The following is an 18851-nucleotide window of genomic DNA, read 5'->3' as shown; positions in this document are numbered from 1 at the left end:
TTGCTCAACACCGTAACACAACACAGCCACTTTACAGCTGCTCAACACCGTAACACAACTCAGCCACTTAGTGTTGCTCAACACCGTAACACAACACAGCCACTTTACAGCTGCTCAACACCGTAACACCACTCAGCCACTTAGTGTTGCTCAACACCGTAACACAACACAGCCACTTTACAGTTGCTCAACACCGTAACACAACACAACCTCTTTAGTGTTGCTCAACACCTGAAGACAACAGAGCTTCTCTAGTGTTGCTTGGTTAGTGTGAATGAGACATTTATGAGATAATGATAAATGTCATTACTAGCCTAGTGGTCTCACTGTGCAGGATAATCCAAAGCCCTCACCACTGTGCAGGATAATCCAAAGCCCTCACCACTGTGCGCTGCTGCTCATCGTTTGCTCTTGTAATGTAATTACACTGTCTGTATGTCCTTGCAGGTGATCATTACACTGTCTGTATGTCCTTGCAGGTGATGATTACACTGTCTGTATGTCCTTGCAGGTGATCATTACACTGTCTGTATGTCCTTGCAGGTGAACGTGCCTCCATCTGCCAACCGAATCGTTCTGCTGGAGAACATGACTCGCTTCTGGTCCATCGTGCAGATCCGCATCAAGAGATGCCAGCAGGTCACTGCTATACTATGGCTGCTGTAATATAGGGGTCAGGTTCTATAGCTGTACTATATGGGTCAGGTTCTATAGCTGTACTATAGGGGTCAGGTTCTATGGCTGCTGCACTATAGGGGTCAGGTTCTATGGCTGCTGTAATATAGGGGTCAGGTTCTATAGCTGTACTATAGGGGTCTGGTTCTATAGCTGTACTATAGGGGTCAGGTTCTATGGCTGCTGCACTATAGGGGTCAGGTTCTATGGCTGCTGTAATATAGGGGTCAGGTTCTATAGCTGTACTATAGGGGTCAGGTTCTATGGCTGCTGTACTATAGGGGTCAGGTTCTATGGCTGCTGTAATATAGGGGTCAGGTTTTATAGCTGTACTATAGGGGTCAGGTTCTATAGCTGTACTATAGGGGTCAGGTTCTATGGCTGTACTATAGGGGTCAGGTTCTATGGCTGCTGTAATATAGGGGTCAGGTTCTATAGCTGCTGTAATATAGGGGTCAGGTTCTATAGCTGCTGTAATATAGGGGTCAGGTTCTATAGCTGCTGTAATATAGGGCTCAGGTTCTATAGCTGCTGTACTCTAGGGGTCAGGTTCTATGGCTGCTGTACTGCTATGCTATGGCTGCTGTGCCCTATTAATCAAATGATTAAAATGGCCCAGTCTTGACTTTTTTTTCTTTTCGTGACCAATTACCTCCAATTACCAGCCAAAAGTGTGACGTAGAGTTGTTTTCCTAGAAAAACATAGCACACAACACAGTTGAATTTTGGTGTGCAGACTTGTCGTGTTTCTGACCCTCCATCTCCTCTGTTCTCCTCTGTTCTCTGTTCCCCTGCTTCTCCTCTGTTCTCTGTTCCCCTGCGTCTCCTCCATCTCCTCTGTTCTCTGTTCCCCTGCGTCTCCTCTGTTCTCCCCTGTTCCCCTCCATCTCCTCTGCGTCTCCTCTGTTCCCGGTGCTCAGGGTGGCATTGACACGCGTGTGCACGGGTTCGAGGTGCTGGGGCCCAAGCCCACCTTCTGGCCCGTGTTCAAGGAGCAGCTGTGCTGCCGCACCTACCTGTTCTACACCACCAAGGCGCACACCTGGTGCCAGGAGATCCTGGAGGACAGGGCTCAGCTGCTGCAGCTCTTCAACAAGTAAGACACACACATAAACACACACACACGCTCACACACACACACACACACACACATACATATACACACACTCACACATACATGCACGCACACACACACACACACACAGACACTCACAGGGCTCTGAAATACGAGCAGATGTTTTTTCTTGACCTGTGTGTGTGTGTGTTTGTGTCCCAGGTTGAACAGCGCTCTGAAACATGAGCAGATGTTTGCTGACCGCTTCCTACCTGATGCTGAAGCTGCCGAGGCCCTGGGGCGCACCTGCTGGGAGGCCCTCATCACACCTATAGTGCAGAGCATCACACTCTCAGGTGAGACACACACACACACACACACACACACACACACACACACACACACACACACACACACACACCTCAGGTGAGACACACACACACACTTGCAGACGCGCCCACACACACACACACTTGCAGACGCGCGCACACACACACACACACACACACACACACCCCTCAGGTGAAACACACACACACACACACACCCCTCTAACTCCCTGTTGTCCTCTGTCCCCTGCTAGACACCCCGGTGCTGAGCCCCCTGGCCTGGTTGCTGAGTGAGTACCTGGACAATGCTGAGTCGTCCAAGCGCTACAAGACGCGGGCGGCCATCTTTAACTCGCGCGTGCGACGCCTCACACACCTGCTGGTGCACGTGGACACGAGCCGCGTCGACACCGAGGAGCTCAAGCCGCCCGTCAAGTCCAGTGAGTACCTGACGCTCGGGGTGTAGTCCGACCCAGTCGGAACCTGACGCTCGGGGTGTAGTCAGACCCAGTCGGAACCTGACGCTTAACCTGACGCTCGGGGTGTAGTCCGACCCAGTCGGAACCTGACGCTCAGGGTGTAGTCTGACCCAGTCGGAACCTGACGCTCAACCTGACGCTCGGGGTGTAGTCTGACCCAGTCGGAACCTGACGCTTAACCTGACGCTCAACCTGATGCTCGGGTGTAGTCCGACCCAGTCGGAACCTGACGCTCGGGACGTAGTCCGACCCAGTAGGAACCTGACTCTTAACCTGACGCTCGGGGTGTAGTCCGACCCAGTCGGAACCTGGCGCTTAACCTGACACTCGGCGTGTAGTCCGACCCAGTCGTAACCTGACGCTCGGGACGTAGTCCGACCCAGTCGGAACCTGACGCTCAACCTGACGCTCGGAGTGTAGTTCGACCCAGTCGGAACCTGACGCTTAACCTGACGCTTGGGGCATAGTCCGACCCAGTCGGAACCGATCCGCATGTAACTCCTGTCTGCTCTGGAGTGACCTTTGGCCTTAAGGCTCCGTCTTTGTGACCAAACCTTTGTGCGGTTTGCTTGTTTGGTTCTCAAAGGACAGAGAAGACTGTGCACCTTGACAAGGTATACAGCAGGGGCAGCAATTTCAGAAAGGGCAACTTAATATTAAAAAGAACAAGTATCGCAAAGAGCAACTTAATATTAAAAAGAACAAGTATCGTAAAGCTGCTCACTTTGCGAACAGCAACTGGTTTATTGGTCAGACCAAACCCTCTGCCTGACCGACATGTCAGCTCACCAATAAACCCATTGGCGTTGTTGTGAAGTGGCCGTGGCTGCTCTGCCAGCCCTTCAAATGACCTCTGACCTTTCCCAGCACATGTTCATGAGGCCGTTAACGCATTTGGCTGCACACGCCTCTCATTTTGGCCTTTTAAGCAGGTCTAACGTAGTATTCAACTTCTGTTGACCCAACGTCATCGTCCAGATTAGTCTAGGCTGATGTCTTTCCTTAGTAGACCTGCGAGACTTGTTTTGACTCAGGAGAGATTTGACACCAGTGCCTTATAGTCTCCTGTAGATTCTGAGTGGTCAGGGATCTAACAGTTAAACTACGTGATGTGCATGTGTTGGAAGAGTGGTCAGGGATCTAACAGTTAAACTACGTGATGTGCATGTGTTGGAAGAGTGGTCAGGGATCTAACACTTAAACTACGTGATGTGCATGTGTTGGAAGAGTGGTCAGGGATCTAACACTTAAACTACGTGATGTGCATGTGTTGTAAGACTGTGGAGAGATCTAACACTTAAACTACGTGATGTGCATGTGTTGAAAGAGTGGTCAGAGATCTAACACTTAAGCCACATGATGTGCATGTGTTGAAAGGTCAGGGCTGCATGCCTATGTCCCTGCATTCCGAGTGCTTTCTATGACCAGACCGATTAACTGAAGGTGCAATGTGGGGTTTCTGCTGGACAATGTCTCTCTGTCTGTCAGAACAGCACAGACCTTTACAGCACAGACCTTTACAGACCTTTACAGCACAGACCTTTACAGACCTTTACAGCACAGACCTTTACAGCACAAACCTTTACAGACCTTCACAGCACAGACCTTTACAGACCTTTACAGCACAGACCTTCACAGCACAGACCACAGACCTTAACAGCACAGACCTTTACAGCACAGACCTTTACAGCACAGACCTTTACAGCACAGACCTTCACAGCACAGACCTTCACAGCACAGGCCACAGACCTTTACAGTGCAAAGAACATGCAGCTTTCTCAGAATTCCTGTGCATCCCAGGGGTCTAGAGTTCCAGAATTCCTGTGCATCCCAGGGGTCTTGAGTGCCTTTGTTGCTCCAGGAGTTTGTCATGAATTTTGCATACGTTTTCAGAACGGGAATAATGTAAGCAAATGGTCAAGAGACGCACATGCGCACGGAATAGCTGTGCTTCCTCATGTCACAATCACATCGTTATTATCTTCAGTAGAGCTACACATTGCACCTTCAAGCAAAGTGTATGAAAATGTAAAATTGTGCTGAAGCTGTTGTAGCCATTAGAGTTCTCTATTTGAAGATATGTTTCTTGTTTTCAGAAGGTATCAACAGAAGCAAAGATTTGAAGAGTAAGTAACAGAATAGAAGTTGAAGTCCTGCAATGCACTTTGTTTCTGTTTATTATGCAAATTATATTTTCTGTTTTGAGTATGTAGGCAGTGGGTTTTTTTTATTGCGTAATTCACTCTTGTCCAAGCTCCTCCCCTTATTAACCAGCACCTGCCACTGTGGTTTATTTTCCTGCCTCCTATTTACCAGCAGCTTATACACACACACACACACACACACACACACACACACACACACTCTTTGACATGTAGATACATACACACTTTCACCCACTTAAACATATAGATGCACATACTCTAACACACAGAGTGTTGAGATGTCATTTTGTTCTCCCTCTGTTTCTCTGGGCTGGTTTGCTTATGATAGTGATGCTTCCCAGAGGTGCTCCGATGACTGCACTCACACGTGTGATATTTACACATACACACACAAGTTTGATATGGACACACACACACACACCCACCCACATTTGATATTTACACACACACACACACACACGCATACACTTTTGATACTCCTCACACACACACATAAACACACATTTGATACCCCCCCACACACACACACACACACACACACACACACATTTGATACCCACACACACACATTTCATATCCACACACACACACAAACACACACACACACACACACACTTGATATTCCCACACACACACACATTTGATATTCCCACACACACATTTGATATTCACACACTCATTTGATACTCACACACACACACACATACACACACACACACACACTTAATATTCCCCCAGGGATGGGCAAACTACGCCAAGCACTTTCATATGGCCCGCCGAGCATTTCATTAGGTTATCAGGTTGCTCGCTATTTTTTTTCTGCAATAGACAACGTTGTGGTTAGCTTTACTGCAAACTGCTTTTCACTCTTCTTAGAAAACGTTTACAATATCAATGTCAAAACATCATGTTACATAGAGATGATGCTCGTTGGTATCTCCATTGCGGCTGATCTCACTTCAACGTTCTGCTCCTCCATTTAACTGGGAGCGCGTCTGAGCGCGCTCAAGAGGGAGAGAGAGAGCGGCAGGTTCCAGCTGGCTCGTCATTGTTGATAATTGATATCTCCTTATAAGAAACGTTTAAAAGGAAATGATGAAGGCAACGGTAGTTCCCACTACTGACCATTTATAAACTGTGAGAGAGCACAGCCATGGGAACCGCACTAGCCATAGGCTATATTTCAGTGGAGCTGACTAAACGTGAATTGCTCTTAAAGTGACAGTGCACCATTTATAAATGAGCTAAACAGCATCAGATTAGCAGTAATCAATTAATGTTTGAAAACAAATAAATATTTTTTTTTTTTTTTTTTTGGTGGTCAATTTTCAAAACCCAATGTGGCCCTTGAGCCAAAATGTTTGCCCACCCCTGGCCTAAACTCTCAAATACACTTATTTCTCATTAGAGACTGTTGAAATATTAACACTAAACCCTCAAATACACTTATTTCTTATTAGAGACAGCTGCTTTTCCATAAAGGAACATTGCTGCACATGCACTACACCAAGCTGGCTCATATTTGCCAAATCTTGATTTCTCAATCGGCTTTTTCCAGTTCATAGAAGTCCATGTTTATGAGTGAATTAAGCATTAAATATCTGATGAGCCGGTAAAGGGCTCGTAAAGCCGCTTAGTCCTCACTGTATCTGGCATGGCATCGGCGAGCCTCTGGCCGTGTGTTGCTTGAGTTTTTTTTAGAGTTTGAAGCCAGTGGGTAGTGTGTCGGTCAGCATAATGGGGCGTCTCTTTCAGATGGCAAGGAGGGCAAAAACAAGGAGGCGGCCGTGATGTCATCGTCTTCTTCGGCAGTCAAGCCCAAGCTGAAGAACACCAGCAGCATTGCTGGCATCGCCCTCTGCTGGCAGGGAGTCGTACAGAGACAGGTCAGTCAAACACACGCGCGCGCGCGCACACACACACACACACACACACACACACACACACACACACACACACACACACACACACACACAGACGAACCGTAAAGGGTGTGTCGTTCGGTTCAATAATGTCCCATGTACCATTGCAACATACACACACGATAGATAGATACTTTATTGATCCCCAGGGGAAATTCACACACACATGTATAAAAGCATACACAGACACATTCATTCATACTTTAAATACATCAATATAATCAAGCAAATGGTGCTCTCTCTGTGCAGGTGAAGAAGTTTCTGGACTCCACATGTAGCCTGCCTGACTTTGTGGAGCGTTACCGGGCGATGTACCTGCGTCTGAAGAACGCCATGGAGGAGCTGTTTGGCCAGCAGACGGCGTTCGTGCTGGCGCTCCGACAGGGCTTCTCCGCCGCACTGCTGCAGCTCTCCATCCTCACCTCCATGCACGTGAGTACACAACTACATCACCCACAATGCACCTCTCCATCCTCACCTCCATGCACGTGAGTACACAACTACATCACCCACAATGCACTTCTCAGCCCCCACCTCCATGCACGTGAGTACACAACTACATCACCCACAATGCACCTCTCCATCCTCACCTCCATGCACGTGAGTACACAACTAAATCACCCACAATGCACCTCTCCATCCTCACCTCCATGCACGTGAGTACACAACTACATCACCCACAATGCACCTCTCAGCCCCCACCTCCATGCACGTGAGTACACAACTACATCACCCACAATGCACCTCTACTACATCACCCACAATGCACCTCTCCATCCTCACCTCCATGCACGTGAGTACACAACTACATCACCCACAATGCATCTCTACTAAATCACCCACAATGCATCTCTCAGCCCCCACCTCCATGCACGTGAGTACACAACGACAGCCCCCTGCCTCCATGTACATAATTGTGCGATCCATTTGTACGAATGGGTCTTCTTACGAGTAGTAAGAAGTTACACAAAATTACATGACTGCACGGCCCTCTGAAGTCGTCTGACGAGAAGCGGTCTCGTACAAATCAATAGACCCCCAATTCACGGAGAGTTCTGACTATTTGAACGTTACGTCATTTCACAAGTTACAAGTTGCCACATGCCGTCACCACGTACAAATGGAACGCACGATAAGTGTAGAGTTACATTGCTCACAATGCATCAGCCCCCTCCTCTATGTACATGAGTACCGAACTACACCACCCACAATGCATCTCTCAGGCTCCATCTCCACGCACTTGAGTACTAACATTACTCAAAACAAATTTCTGCACTTGCACCACCATCGGCCATCAGTGGCTCAGGAGGGAGAGGGGTCGTCCAGCAGCTGCCCTACTCCTCCTGCTCTGTCGGAGTGTCCTTGATCCATCTGAAATTTCTCATGATTGCATGTTTCTGTTCAAAGCTAAATTAAAATCATTCATGGTTTGAATTATTCTTGGCTTGTGTTATCAACGACTAAGCTGTGTTCTGTCTGTGTGTGTGTGTTCTGTTGTTTGTGTGTGTGTATTCTGTGTGTGTGCGCGTGTTCTGTGTGTGTGTGTGTGTGTGTGTGTGTGTGTGTGTGCGCGTGTTCTGTGTGTGTGTGTGTGTGTGTGTGTGTGTGTGTGTGTTCTGTTGTTTGTTTGTGTGTGTGTGCGTGTGCGTGTGTTCTGTGTGTGTGTGTGTAGGTGAGTGAGCGCTTTGCCCAGTACATTGACCTGATGATCCAGGAGAGCTGTGGTGACAGTGGCAACGTGGAGACGCTCAGCCAGCTGCAGCAGTTCCTGGAGCCCATGCTCTTCCTGTCCGGCCTCGAGCTCGCCAACACCTTCGAGCACTTCTACAGGTGAGACACACACACACCCCACTACAGCACCTGGAGTACTTGTATAGATGAGGGAAGCACTTTGCTGGAGGCTGTGTGGGTGCGGATGGACCTTTACATCGTCTTTACATCTATGTCGTCTTTACGTCGTCTTCAGGTAGTCTTTACATCGTCTTTGCGTGAGTCTTTTGTCGATCTTCGTAGTCTTCGTGAGTCTTTACATGATCTTTCACGTGAGGTCTTCGCGTGATCTTTACATCTTTCGTGAGTCTTTACATGTCTTTCTGCAGTAGTCTTGGGTAGTCTTTACATGCGTCTTCTACGTGGTCTTTACGCTCGTCTTTCGTGATGTCTTTGCGTGAATCTTTTCACGTGAATCTTTACATCATCTTTGCGTAATCTTTACATCGTCTTTACATCATCTTTACATCATCTTTGCGTAGTCTTTGTGTAGTCTTTGCGTAGTCTTTGTGTAGTCTTTACGTAGTCTTTACATCATCTTTGCGTAATCTTTGCGTAGTCTTTGCGTAATCTTTGCGTAGTCTTTGCGTAGTCTTTACATCATCTTTGCGTAATCTTTGCGTAGTCTTTGCGTAATCTTTGCGTAGTCTTTACATCATCTTTGCGTAATCTTTGCGTATGCGTCTTTACGTCGTCTTTGCGTAATCTTTGTGTAGTCTTTGCGTAGTCTTTACGTAGTCTTTGCGTAGTCTTTGCGTAGTCTTTACATCATCTTTGCGTAATCTTTGCGTAATCTTTGCGTAGTCTTTGCGTAATCTTTGCGTAGTCTTTGCGTAATCTTTGCGTAGTCTTTGCGTAATCTTTACGTAGTCTTTGCGTAGTCTTTGCGTAGTCTTTACGTAATCTTTACATCATCTTTGCGTAATCTTTACGTAGTCTTTGCGTAGTCTTTGCGTAATCTTTGCGTAGTCTTTGCGTAATCTTTATATTGTCTTTACATTTTTACCTATTTGTTTTCTTTTTTGAGCACCTACCAGGATTGGATGTGCAGACATTCTCTAATCACTAATTACTCTGTCATCGGTCATCCCAGTGATGCGTCGCATGTAGGTACCTGGGGACCGTCTGCTGGGCCAGAGCAAGGTGTGGCTGGAGAGTGCTGTGATCGAGCAGATCGGCTCCTGCTTCCCCAACCGCTTCCCCCAGCAAATGCTCACCAACCTGCGCGAGTCCCAGGAGCTGCAGCAGGAGTTCCACCTGTACAGACTACAACAGCTGGACAAGACCCTGCAGGACCTGGACGAGGAGGTCGGAGCATGCACGCACAGACACACATATGCACACACGCACGCACACTCACACGCATGCCTACACACACACACACACACTCTCTCACACACACACACTCCTACAGATGTACATCCTGCTGCAGTTCAACAATAAGGAGGTACACACACACACACTCCTACAGATGTACATCCTGCAGTTCAACAACAAGGGTACACACACACACATTCTGCAGATGTACATCCTGCAGTTCAACAACAGGAGGTACACACACACACCTGCAGATGTACATCCCATGCAGTTCAACAACAAGGGTACACACACACACACTCCTACAGATGTACATCCTGTTGCAGTTCAACAACAAGAGGTACACACACACACACACACACACACCTGCAGATGTACATCCTGCTGCAGTTCAACAAGGAGGTACACACACACACATTCTGCAGATGTACATCCTGTTGCAGTTCAACAACAGGAGGTACACACACACACACATCAAACTCACACACACACATCAAACTCACACACACACACTCTGCAGATGTACATCCCATGCAGTTCAACAACAAGGAGGTACACACACACACATTATTCCTGCAGATGTACATCCTGCAGTTCAACAACAAGGGTACACACACACACACTCTGCAGATGTACATCCCATGCAGTTCAACAACAAGAGGTACACACACACACACTCCTACAGATGTACATCCTGCAGTTCAACAACAAGTGAGGTACACACACACACCCTGCAGATGTACATCCCATGCAGTTCAACAACAAGTGAGGTACACACACACACACTGCAGATGTACATCCTGTTGCAGTTCAACAACAAGGGTACACACACACACACTCTGCAGATGTACATCCTGCAGTTCAACAACAAGTGAGGTACACACACACACACTCCTGCAGATGTACATCCTGCAGTTCAACAACAAGTGAGGTACACACACACACACTCTGCAGATGTACATCCTGTTGCAGTTCAACAACAAGTGAGGTACACACACACACCCTACAGATGTACATCCTGCTGCAGTTCAACAACAAGTGAGGTACACACACACACCCTGAAGATGTACATCCTGCTGCAGTTCAACAACAAGGGTACACACACACACCTGCAGATGTACATCCTGTTGCAGTTCAACAACAGGAGGTACACACACACACCCTGCAGATGTACATCCTGCTGCAGTTCAACAACAAGGAGGTACACACACACACACACACACACACTCTTGAAGATGTAAGATGTACATCCTGCTGCAGTGCAGTTCAACAGCAAGCAGATGTACATCCTGCTGCAGTTCAACAGCAAGGAGGTGCCACACACACACACACACAATACTCCTGAAGATGTACATCCCAAGGCAGTTCAACAGCAAGGAGGTACACACACACACACACACACACACCCTGCAGATGTACATCCTGCTGCAGTTCAACAACAAGGAGGTACACACACACACACACCCTGCAGATGTACATCCTGCTGCAGTTCAACAACAAGGAGGTACACACACACACACACACCTGCAGATGTACATCCTGCTGCAGTTCAACAACAAGGAGGTACACACACACACACACCCTGCAGATGTACATCCTGCTGCAAAGTTCAACAACAAGGGAGGTACACACACACACAATAACCCTGCAGATGTACATCCTGCTGCAGTTCAACAACAAGGAGGTACACACACACACACACACACACACCCTGCAGATGTACATCCTGCTGCAGTTCAACAACAAGGAGGTACACACACACACACACACACACACACACCCTACAGATGTACATCCTGCTGCAGTTCAACAACAAGGAGGTACACACACACACACACACTCCAGATGTACATCCTGCTGCAGTTCAACAACAAGGAGGTACACACACACACACACACACCCTGCAGATGTACATCCTGCTGCAGTTCAACAACAAGGAGGTACACACACACACACACACACACCTACAGATGTACATCCTGCTGCAGTTCAACAACAAGGAGGTACACACACACACACACGCCTACAGATGTACATCCTGCTGCGGTTCAACAACAAGGAGGGTACACACCTGCTGGTGTTCTCAGATGTACACCCTGCTGCAGTTCAACAACAAGGAGGTACACAACACACACACACCCTGCAGATGTACACCCTGCTGCAGTTCAACAACAAGGAGGTACACACACACACACCCTGCAGATGTACACCCTGCTGCAGTTCAACAACAAGGAGGTACACACACACACACACACACACACACACACACCCTACAGATGTACATCCTGCTGCAGTTCAACAACAAGGAGGTACACACACACACACACATACATACATACACACATCACACACACACACACACACACATCACACTCACTCACTCACACACTCTCACATACCACACATCACCCACACTCACACACACACACACTCTCTACACTCTCTCACACACACTCTCTCACACACACACACACACACACACACACACACACACACACACACACACACACACACACCCACACACACTCCACACACACTCCACACTCACTCACTCACACACACCACACTCACACTCACACACACACATCAAACTCACACACACACACACACACACACACACACATACACACTCACACTCACACTCACACACACACTCTACACTCACTCACTCACACACTCTCACACACCACACATCACCCACACACACACCACACTCACACTCTCACACACAAACACTCGCCTCTGTGCTTCATACTGACTTCTGTTCTTCTCCTGTGGCAGGATGTGAGTGTGGACGTTCTCCAGAAGGACACAGGTCTGTCCACGGCCGTTCTGGCCCATGCTCTAGAACCCCTCACAGGAGACAAGGGCATCCTCATGCAGGACCCCGCCAAAGGTGAGGTGTCCTCCCCACCTGCCTGTCTAAAATTCACCCCACATGTTTCTGTGTCATACAGTCATAACCCTTTGGTCCTACACGTATTAAAAAAGGGATTTCTGTAGCTGTTATTATAATCTGTTGAGGCCATTATATATGATCATCTATTTTCAAATCTTAAGTGAAGCAGCCCCGGCCTGAATATAGCCGCCTGAAAACGTAAAACCCTTTTATGTTACAGTATTGCCCTGTGACTGCAGTATTGCCCTGTGGCTGCAGTATTGCCCTGTATTGCCCCATGTTACAGTATTGCCCTGTGTTGCCCTGTGGCTGCAGTATTGCCCTGTATTGCCCCATGTTGCAGTATTGCCCTGTATTTGCCCTATGTTGCAGTATTGCCCTGTATTGCCCCATTGCTGCAGTATCACTTGGTGTGTTTGGGGAGCGTTGGGGTTGTTGAGGCGCCATGGTGACTAACTCAGCGCGTTGTGTCCCAGGAGAGCTGCGGCTGAACCCGAGGCTGCTGTCCCAGAGTGGTGGCGCCCAGAGCGTCTTCCACCTGCTGCCCAAGCAGACGTACCTGAACGTGGACGAGGACGCCGCCCGCACCCTGGAGCGCAAGAGGAACTACATCTACTGCCTCATCGTCCAGATCATGAAGAGCGAGCGCGAGATGCACATCGACAACCTCGTCTTCAGGGTGTGTGTGTGTGTGTGAATCTGTGCACATGGTTTCTGTGTTTGTGCATGAACTGTGTGCCTGTGTGTTTGTTCGTTTGCCTGGTTTGAGTGTGTGTACATGGTACTTGACCTTCTGTGTGTGTATGTGTGCGCAGTGGCGTCGCGCAAGTGCGCGTCGGCGTCGCGTCGCGTCGCGGCGCGTCGCGTCGCGCGGTGTGCCCTGCAGGTGTTGGACACGTGCTGGAAGCAGGAGGCGTTGCGTTCCCCGGGCGCGGTGCGCTTCAGCTGCAGCACCACCGACGTGCTGTCGTGCGTCATCCACGTGATCAACAAGGGCTACGTGCGGCGCAACGACGACAGCCCCCACATCCTGGAGTTCCTCCCCGAGGACCCCTCCACGCCGCAGAAGGGCCAGGCCCAGTTCTCCTTCAGCCGCTCCGACCTCAAGAAGAACTCCACCAAGGCAGACATCAGGTGTGAGGACCACCTTGAGCTTGACCTTGACCTTTAAACTTTGACCTTTGTCTTAGCTCACACCCCTCTGTTGGGGTATGAAATGTTGAGTTGTGAGTGGGGGGAGGGGTGGTGTGTGTGTGTGTGTGTGTGTGTGTGTGTGCGTGCATGAAAGGGGAATGGAATTCGCCTCCTGGCCAACCTTCTGCCAAACCTGTGGCTCAGAGTCTTAAGAGACCACCAGCCACCTCCCCTATACCAGTGAGGCTCATAAAAAAAAAAAAAAAAAAAATCCTTCTGTTCAGGTTTTGCTTGCGTTCTCATGACCTTCTCTTGTTCAGGGCAAGTGACAAATGAAGTCTGTAAAAAGAGAAAAGTAATGAGCTGATCACTCGGCCACAGAGCCAAATCAGTGCGGTCCATAGATACTGTGCGCTCCCTCTGCCTTACTGTCTTGTCAGTTCAGCTCTGCTGTTAATGGTTCTGTATGTGTTAGCGCTCGGTGAATGATTGTAGAAGTGCTTGTGGGCTTTGCAACGTCTGGATCTCTGTCTGTCAGCCACAGAGTTACTCAAAGTGCTGCTGATGCCTCTGCACTGTTTATTTCGCACCAAAAATTTACCAGCCCTACCTTCTAATCTTTTTTTTTTCTCTTCTAAAGTTGGCGTTTCAGGCCAACGCACGCATACTTATAAATATAAATATACATATATAAATATGTTTTACTAATTTTAAATAAAGAGCTTTGAATTTTGAACCATGTTTGTTGGCGTTTTTATTTCGTCTGACAAAACCAAATTCAGTTTTGATTATTCGAAGACCAGTGACTAACCCTTAGAGGACTATTGACGCAAAGTGCGTCAAAAAACACACCCATTCTTCTCTGTTAAATTGCTCCGGAGTTATTCGTCGCAGCGAGATGAAACCTCTATTGTGTGACAGAGCAGAGGTGGGGCTTTCCAAAGAGACTAGGCACGTGTCTGTACTATCAAGTACTCAAATTTTAAAAAATCATGTAATTAAATCAAATTGCATCATATTTACAGTCTATACTGCTCTGCGTTCACCTACGCACCCATTACTCTAGTTTGAATTACTTGCGAACCCGTGATCGCATAGATATGCCAGATGAATAAGGAGACACAGAACTCTCTATTGATACCAAACACATCCTTCTGGGTCAAAGGGATTACGTTATAAAAACAGACGAAGGGACAGCAAAATAATAACTTCATATAGCTCAACCTCCCCGACGTTTTCATGTGTTTCTCTATGGCAAAGCATGCTCATAATCTGACGTTTTCATGTGTTTCTCTATGGCAAAGCATGCTCATAATCTGACGTTTTCATGTGTTTCTCTATGGCAAAGCATGTTCATAATGCGGTTTTGAGATCCTAGCAAATCCCTGCATGGCATCCAATTCAAGGCTCACACTGCATCCCACTTTGTTCGACAAAGAAACACTTTATTGCCTTTACTTTGTGCATTGCAATGCAGTAAAAAGTTGTTGTAGAGAATCAGGCTACTGCGCATGCTCAGGTCAGGTCAGGTAGGTCAGGTCAGGTCCGTTCGTGTCACAGATGTGGAGTGCAGAAAGGTCATAGTGAGAGAAGAGACTGATCACATTTTTCATCACTATATAAAAAATGGTATTTATGTCTGTAAGGCACACAACACACATTTCTGTAAATAGCTCAGCCCCAGAGACTCCCTCCACCGTGGTCCTTATATTGCCAGATTCAGGACAGGCTGCCCTACATACACATGCAAGTCATGTCCAGCTGGCAGCTTGCTGTGGTGAGATACATTTCAAAATGTAAGAATTTTATGATATGGTTTTTTTGTTTTGTTTTTTTTATTATTTAAAAACCAAAATCAAATCAATACAAGTAGTGGCAGATCTAGGTAGCCTAGATTCTGCTGGAAAAAAATAAAATAAAAAAAATATATAGCTTGTGTGAATGGCACTTGCAATGACCAGGATAAATGCTTATACCTAAAGGTAGTGAGAATGCCCAGAAAATAGAGCAGGACTCATAGGGTTAAGGACAGCTGCAAACTAAATTCTATAGAAGTAGGTATTCATGAGCATTAACTTTGTAACAATGCGTAATATAACATAATATTAATTTGTTCCTTCAGATAACACTGAACATTTATAACATCAGCAAATGTTTTAATTGTTTACAATGTTGTAACCATCTTAACCTAAAGACATTTTAATTCTGAATAAAAATTGGCAAAATATAAAAACAAAAGCAGACATCTAAGAACAAGTTTACTTTTACTAGTACCAAAAAACATTCTGCTGTCCAAAATTAGTTTGGTTATGCCATTTTGGACACTTAAAAACTTAAATAAATTGAAATATACCAGGATAGGATAGATACAGTCAAGACTTTTAATTAATTGTTTTAATGTAACTCGTTTAATGAGCATTTTCTATAGAATAGAGTTATTTAATATGAGCATTCTCTATAGAATAGTCATTTCAGTTATATTTACATTTAGTAATGTGAAGTCATTATCACTCAGTGCAATGAGGTAAAATAATTTCAAATGAACTGAAATCTCAAATGTAAGAGGGCACCTCCATTAGTGAAGTCTGGCGAGGATGTTAATCACCTCATTGCTGTAAGACTGCGCCTGTTCACATTTAGAAATGCCACTCTCTGCGTCATCTCTGTTGTGTGAAAGACATGCCAGGTCTCAACTGTAAAGCTCAGCTGTCCCATAAGAGATCACAAATTGGTGAGCCATAACTGAACCTCAAGTATGTGTATGTGTTTACCATACAATGCTAAAACTACCCGTGTGTGTGTGTGTGTGTGTGTGTGTGCGCGTGTGCGTGTGCGTGTGCGTGTGCGTGTGCGTGTGCGTGCGCGTGTGCGTGCGCGATATGAATGTGCATATGTGTGTGATGTGTGTGTGTGTGATGTGTGTGTGTGCGTGCGTGTGCGTGCGCGTGTGTGTGTATGATATGAATGTGCATATGCGTGTGTGTGTGTGATGTGTGTGTGTGTGTGTGTGTGTGTGCGTGCGCGTGCGTGTGCGTGTGTGTGTGTCCGTTCGTCGTGTCCTCCCCCCTCTCTCAGCCTGGGCGGTGTGAGTGTGGCAGGCCATCGTGCGGAGGACGCGGTTCTGGAGGCGGTCCTGTTCTCCATGGGCCGCACCATGAGCCAGGAGGACGTGCAGCAGCTGATGCAGCGCACCGTGCAGCAGGTGGCCGGGACCCTGAGCCTGGACCTGGACCGGGCCCAGCACCTGCTGGTGCACTGCAGGTGGAACGTGGACCTGCTGATCCAGCGCTACACCGACGACCCTGACGCCCTGGTCCTGGCCGCCGGGCTGAAGATACGCAACGCCCAGCCCCCCCCGAGCCCGGCCGTGCAGTGCCCCGTGTGCCTGGTGGCCCAGTCTGGGGGGGCAGAACCCGCCCCCACCCTCTGCTGCAACCACTACTGCTGCCGGGTGCGTCTCCGGCCTCCATCTCCACCTTTCTTATCTCATTCTCTTTCCTGCACTCTCATAAACAACAACAACAACATCCAATCCAGATCCTGCACTCTCATAAACAACAACAATACCCAATCCAGATCCTGCACTCTCATAAACAACAACAACACCCAATCCAGATCCTGCACTCTCATAAACAACAACAACACCCAATCCAGATCCTGCACTCTCATAAACAACAACAACACCCAATCCAGATCCTGCACTCTCATAAACAACAACACCACCCAATCCAGATCCTGCACTCTCATAAACAACAACAACATCCAATCCAGATCCTGTATTAAATAATCATCCAAAAACTTCCACACACACTACTCACAGAAAGTCAGGGATATTCGGCTTTCGGGTGAAATTTCAGGATGAACCTAAAATCCACTATAACAGCAGTTCCCAAACTTTTTTTTCCCGCGGACCACCTGCTACATCCTGACTCGGCTCGCGTACCCCCACCATCCGAAAAGTAGCACATTCTATTGACCCATTCCAGGCATCATGTTTAATTAGCCACGCTATATGATAACAAATAGCAAAATCAAAATGTGCAACTTGTCTAAAAAAAAACAGTGTGGAGAACAACATTAGACTGGTTAGATAGCACCTCACTGCAAACCATGCACTTGGCATTGGGCAGTCTGTCTTCCAATCCACTTGAAGCCGAGGCCTATATGCCTCATCATAGTGAAGCCGAGGCCTATATGCCTCATCATAGTGAAGCCGAGGCCTATATGCCTCATCATAGTGAAGCCGAGGGCTATATGCCTCATCATAGTGAAGCCGAGGCCCATATGCCTCATCATAGTGAAGCCGAGGCCTCTATGCCTCATCATAGTGAAGCCGAGGCCCATATGCCTCATCATAGTGAAGCCGAGGCCCATATGCCTCATCATAGTGAAGCCGAGGCCTCTATGCCTCATCATAGTGAAGCCGAGGCCTCTATGCCTCATCATAGTGAAGCCGAGGCCCATATGCCTCATCATAGTGAAGCCGAGGCCTCTATGCTACTTTCGTTTTCTTCCCGCGTCCTTTTATCCACCTGCGCTCCACCTCCATCATTCTTCCCCCCACCCCATCCCATCCCATATCCCATCCCATCCCACCCCATCCCATCCCACCCCATCCCACCCCATCCCATCCCATCGTTACCTGTCTCCTGCTCTGTTTCTCTTGCTTCTCTTCTTCGATCGCTTTAATTAGGCCTTTTGGACAGTGTCCCTGTTTTTAGACAGTTTTCCATGTTTGCGTAGACTACGCAAAAACTAACGCGCCAGATATTCTGGCTGCCCGCTGCATTGTGGGTAGCTTTTCTTTTTTTTTTACGAAAACATAGTCTGCTATAGAGTTTACAAATGATTTCCTTTAATTTCACGTTTCCATATCATTATAACCCGATTAGGAATGGTTTATTATTTATTAACTAATTAGATTATTAATTAATTAATCATTTTTAGCTCCTTTCCGACATTGCCCTTTTCATCTCGCGCACCCCCTAGTGGCAGCTATGCGTACCACCGTTGCTATGCGTACCACCGTTGCTATGCGTACCACCGGTTTGGGAATCCCTGCACTAGAACCTTTACAGGTGAACTTAATGTGACCATCTCTAAGCTC

General features: G+C 47.4%; 1 protein-coding gene across 1 annotated transcript in view; it reads left to right on the top strand.

Moving 5' to 3' along the window:
* The window catches only part of LOC125311872 (cullin-9), a 77375-nt gene that overhangs the window by 42664 nt on the left and 15860 nt on the right, over positions 1-18851 (top strand). The window contains exons 16-28 of the mRNA XM_048270241.1: positions 544-639; positions 1596-1771; positions 1952-2085; positions 2313-2498; positions 4634-4663; positions 6458-6588; positions 6874-7056; positions 8297-8457; positions 9504-9765; positions 12373-12607; positions 13087-13289; positions 13497-13744; positions 16820-17195. Of these exons, the coding sequence (XP_048126198.1) occupies positions 544-639; positions 1596-1771; positions 1952-2085; positions 2313-2498; positions 4634-4663; positions 6458-6588; positions 6874-7056; positions 8297-8457; positions 9504-9765; positions 12373-12607; positions 13087-13289; positions 13497-13744; positions 16820-17195 (2421 nt within the window). The remainder of the gene's footprint in view (positions 1-543; positions 640-1595; positions 1772-1951; positions 2086-2312; positions 2499-4633; positions 4664-6457; positions 6589-6873; positions 7057-8296; positions 8458-9503; positions 9766-12372; positions 12608-13086; positions 13290-13496; positions 13745-16819; positions 17196-18851) is intronic.

This window comes from Alosa alosa, chromosome 18 (genome assembly GCF_017589495.1).
Source record: "Alosa alosa isolate M-15738 ecotype Scorff River chromosome 18, AALO_Geno_1.1, whole genome shotgun sequence".
In the NCBI taxonomy this organism is placed as follows: Eukaryota; Metazoa; Chordata; class Actinopteri; order Clupeiformes; family Clupeidae; genus Alosa; species Alosa alosa.
The sequence above is the reverse complement of the archived record's forward strand: the minus strand, read 5'-3'. Positions and strand labels throughout refer to the sequence as shown.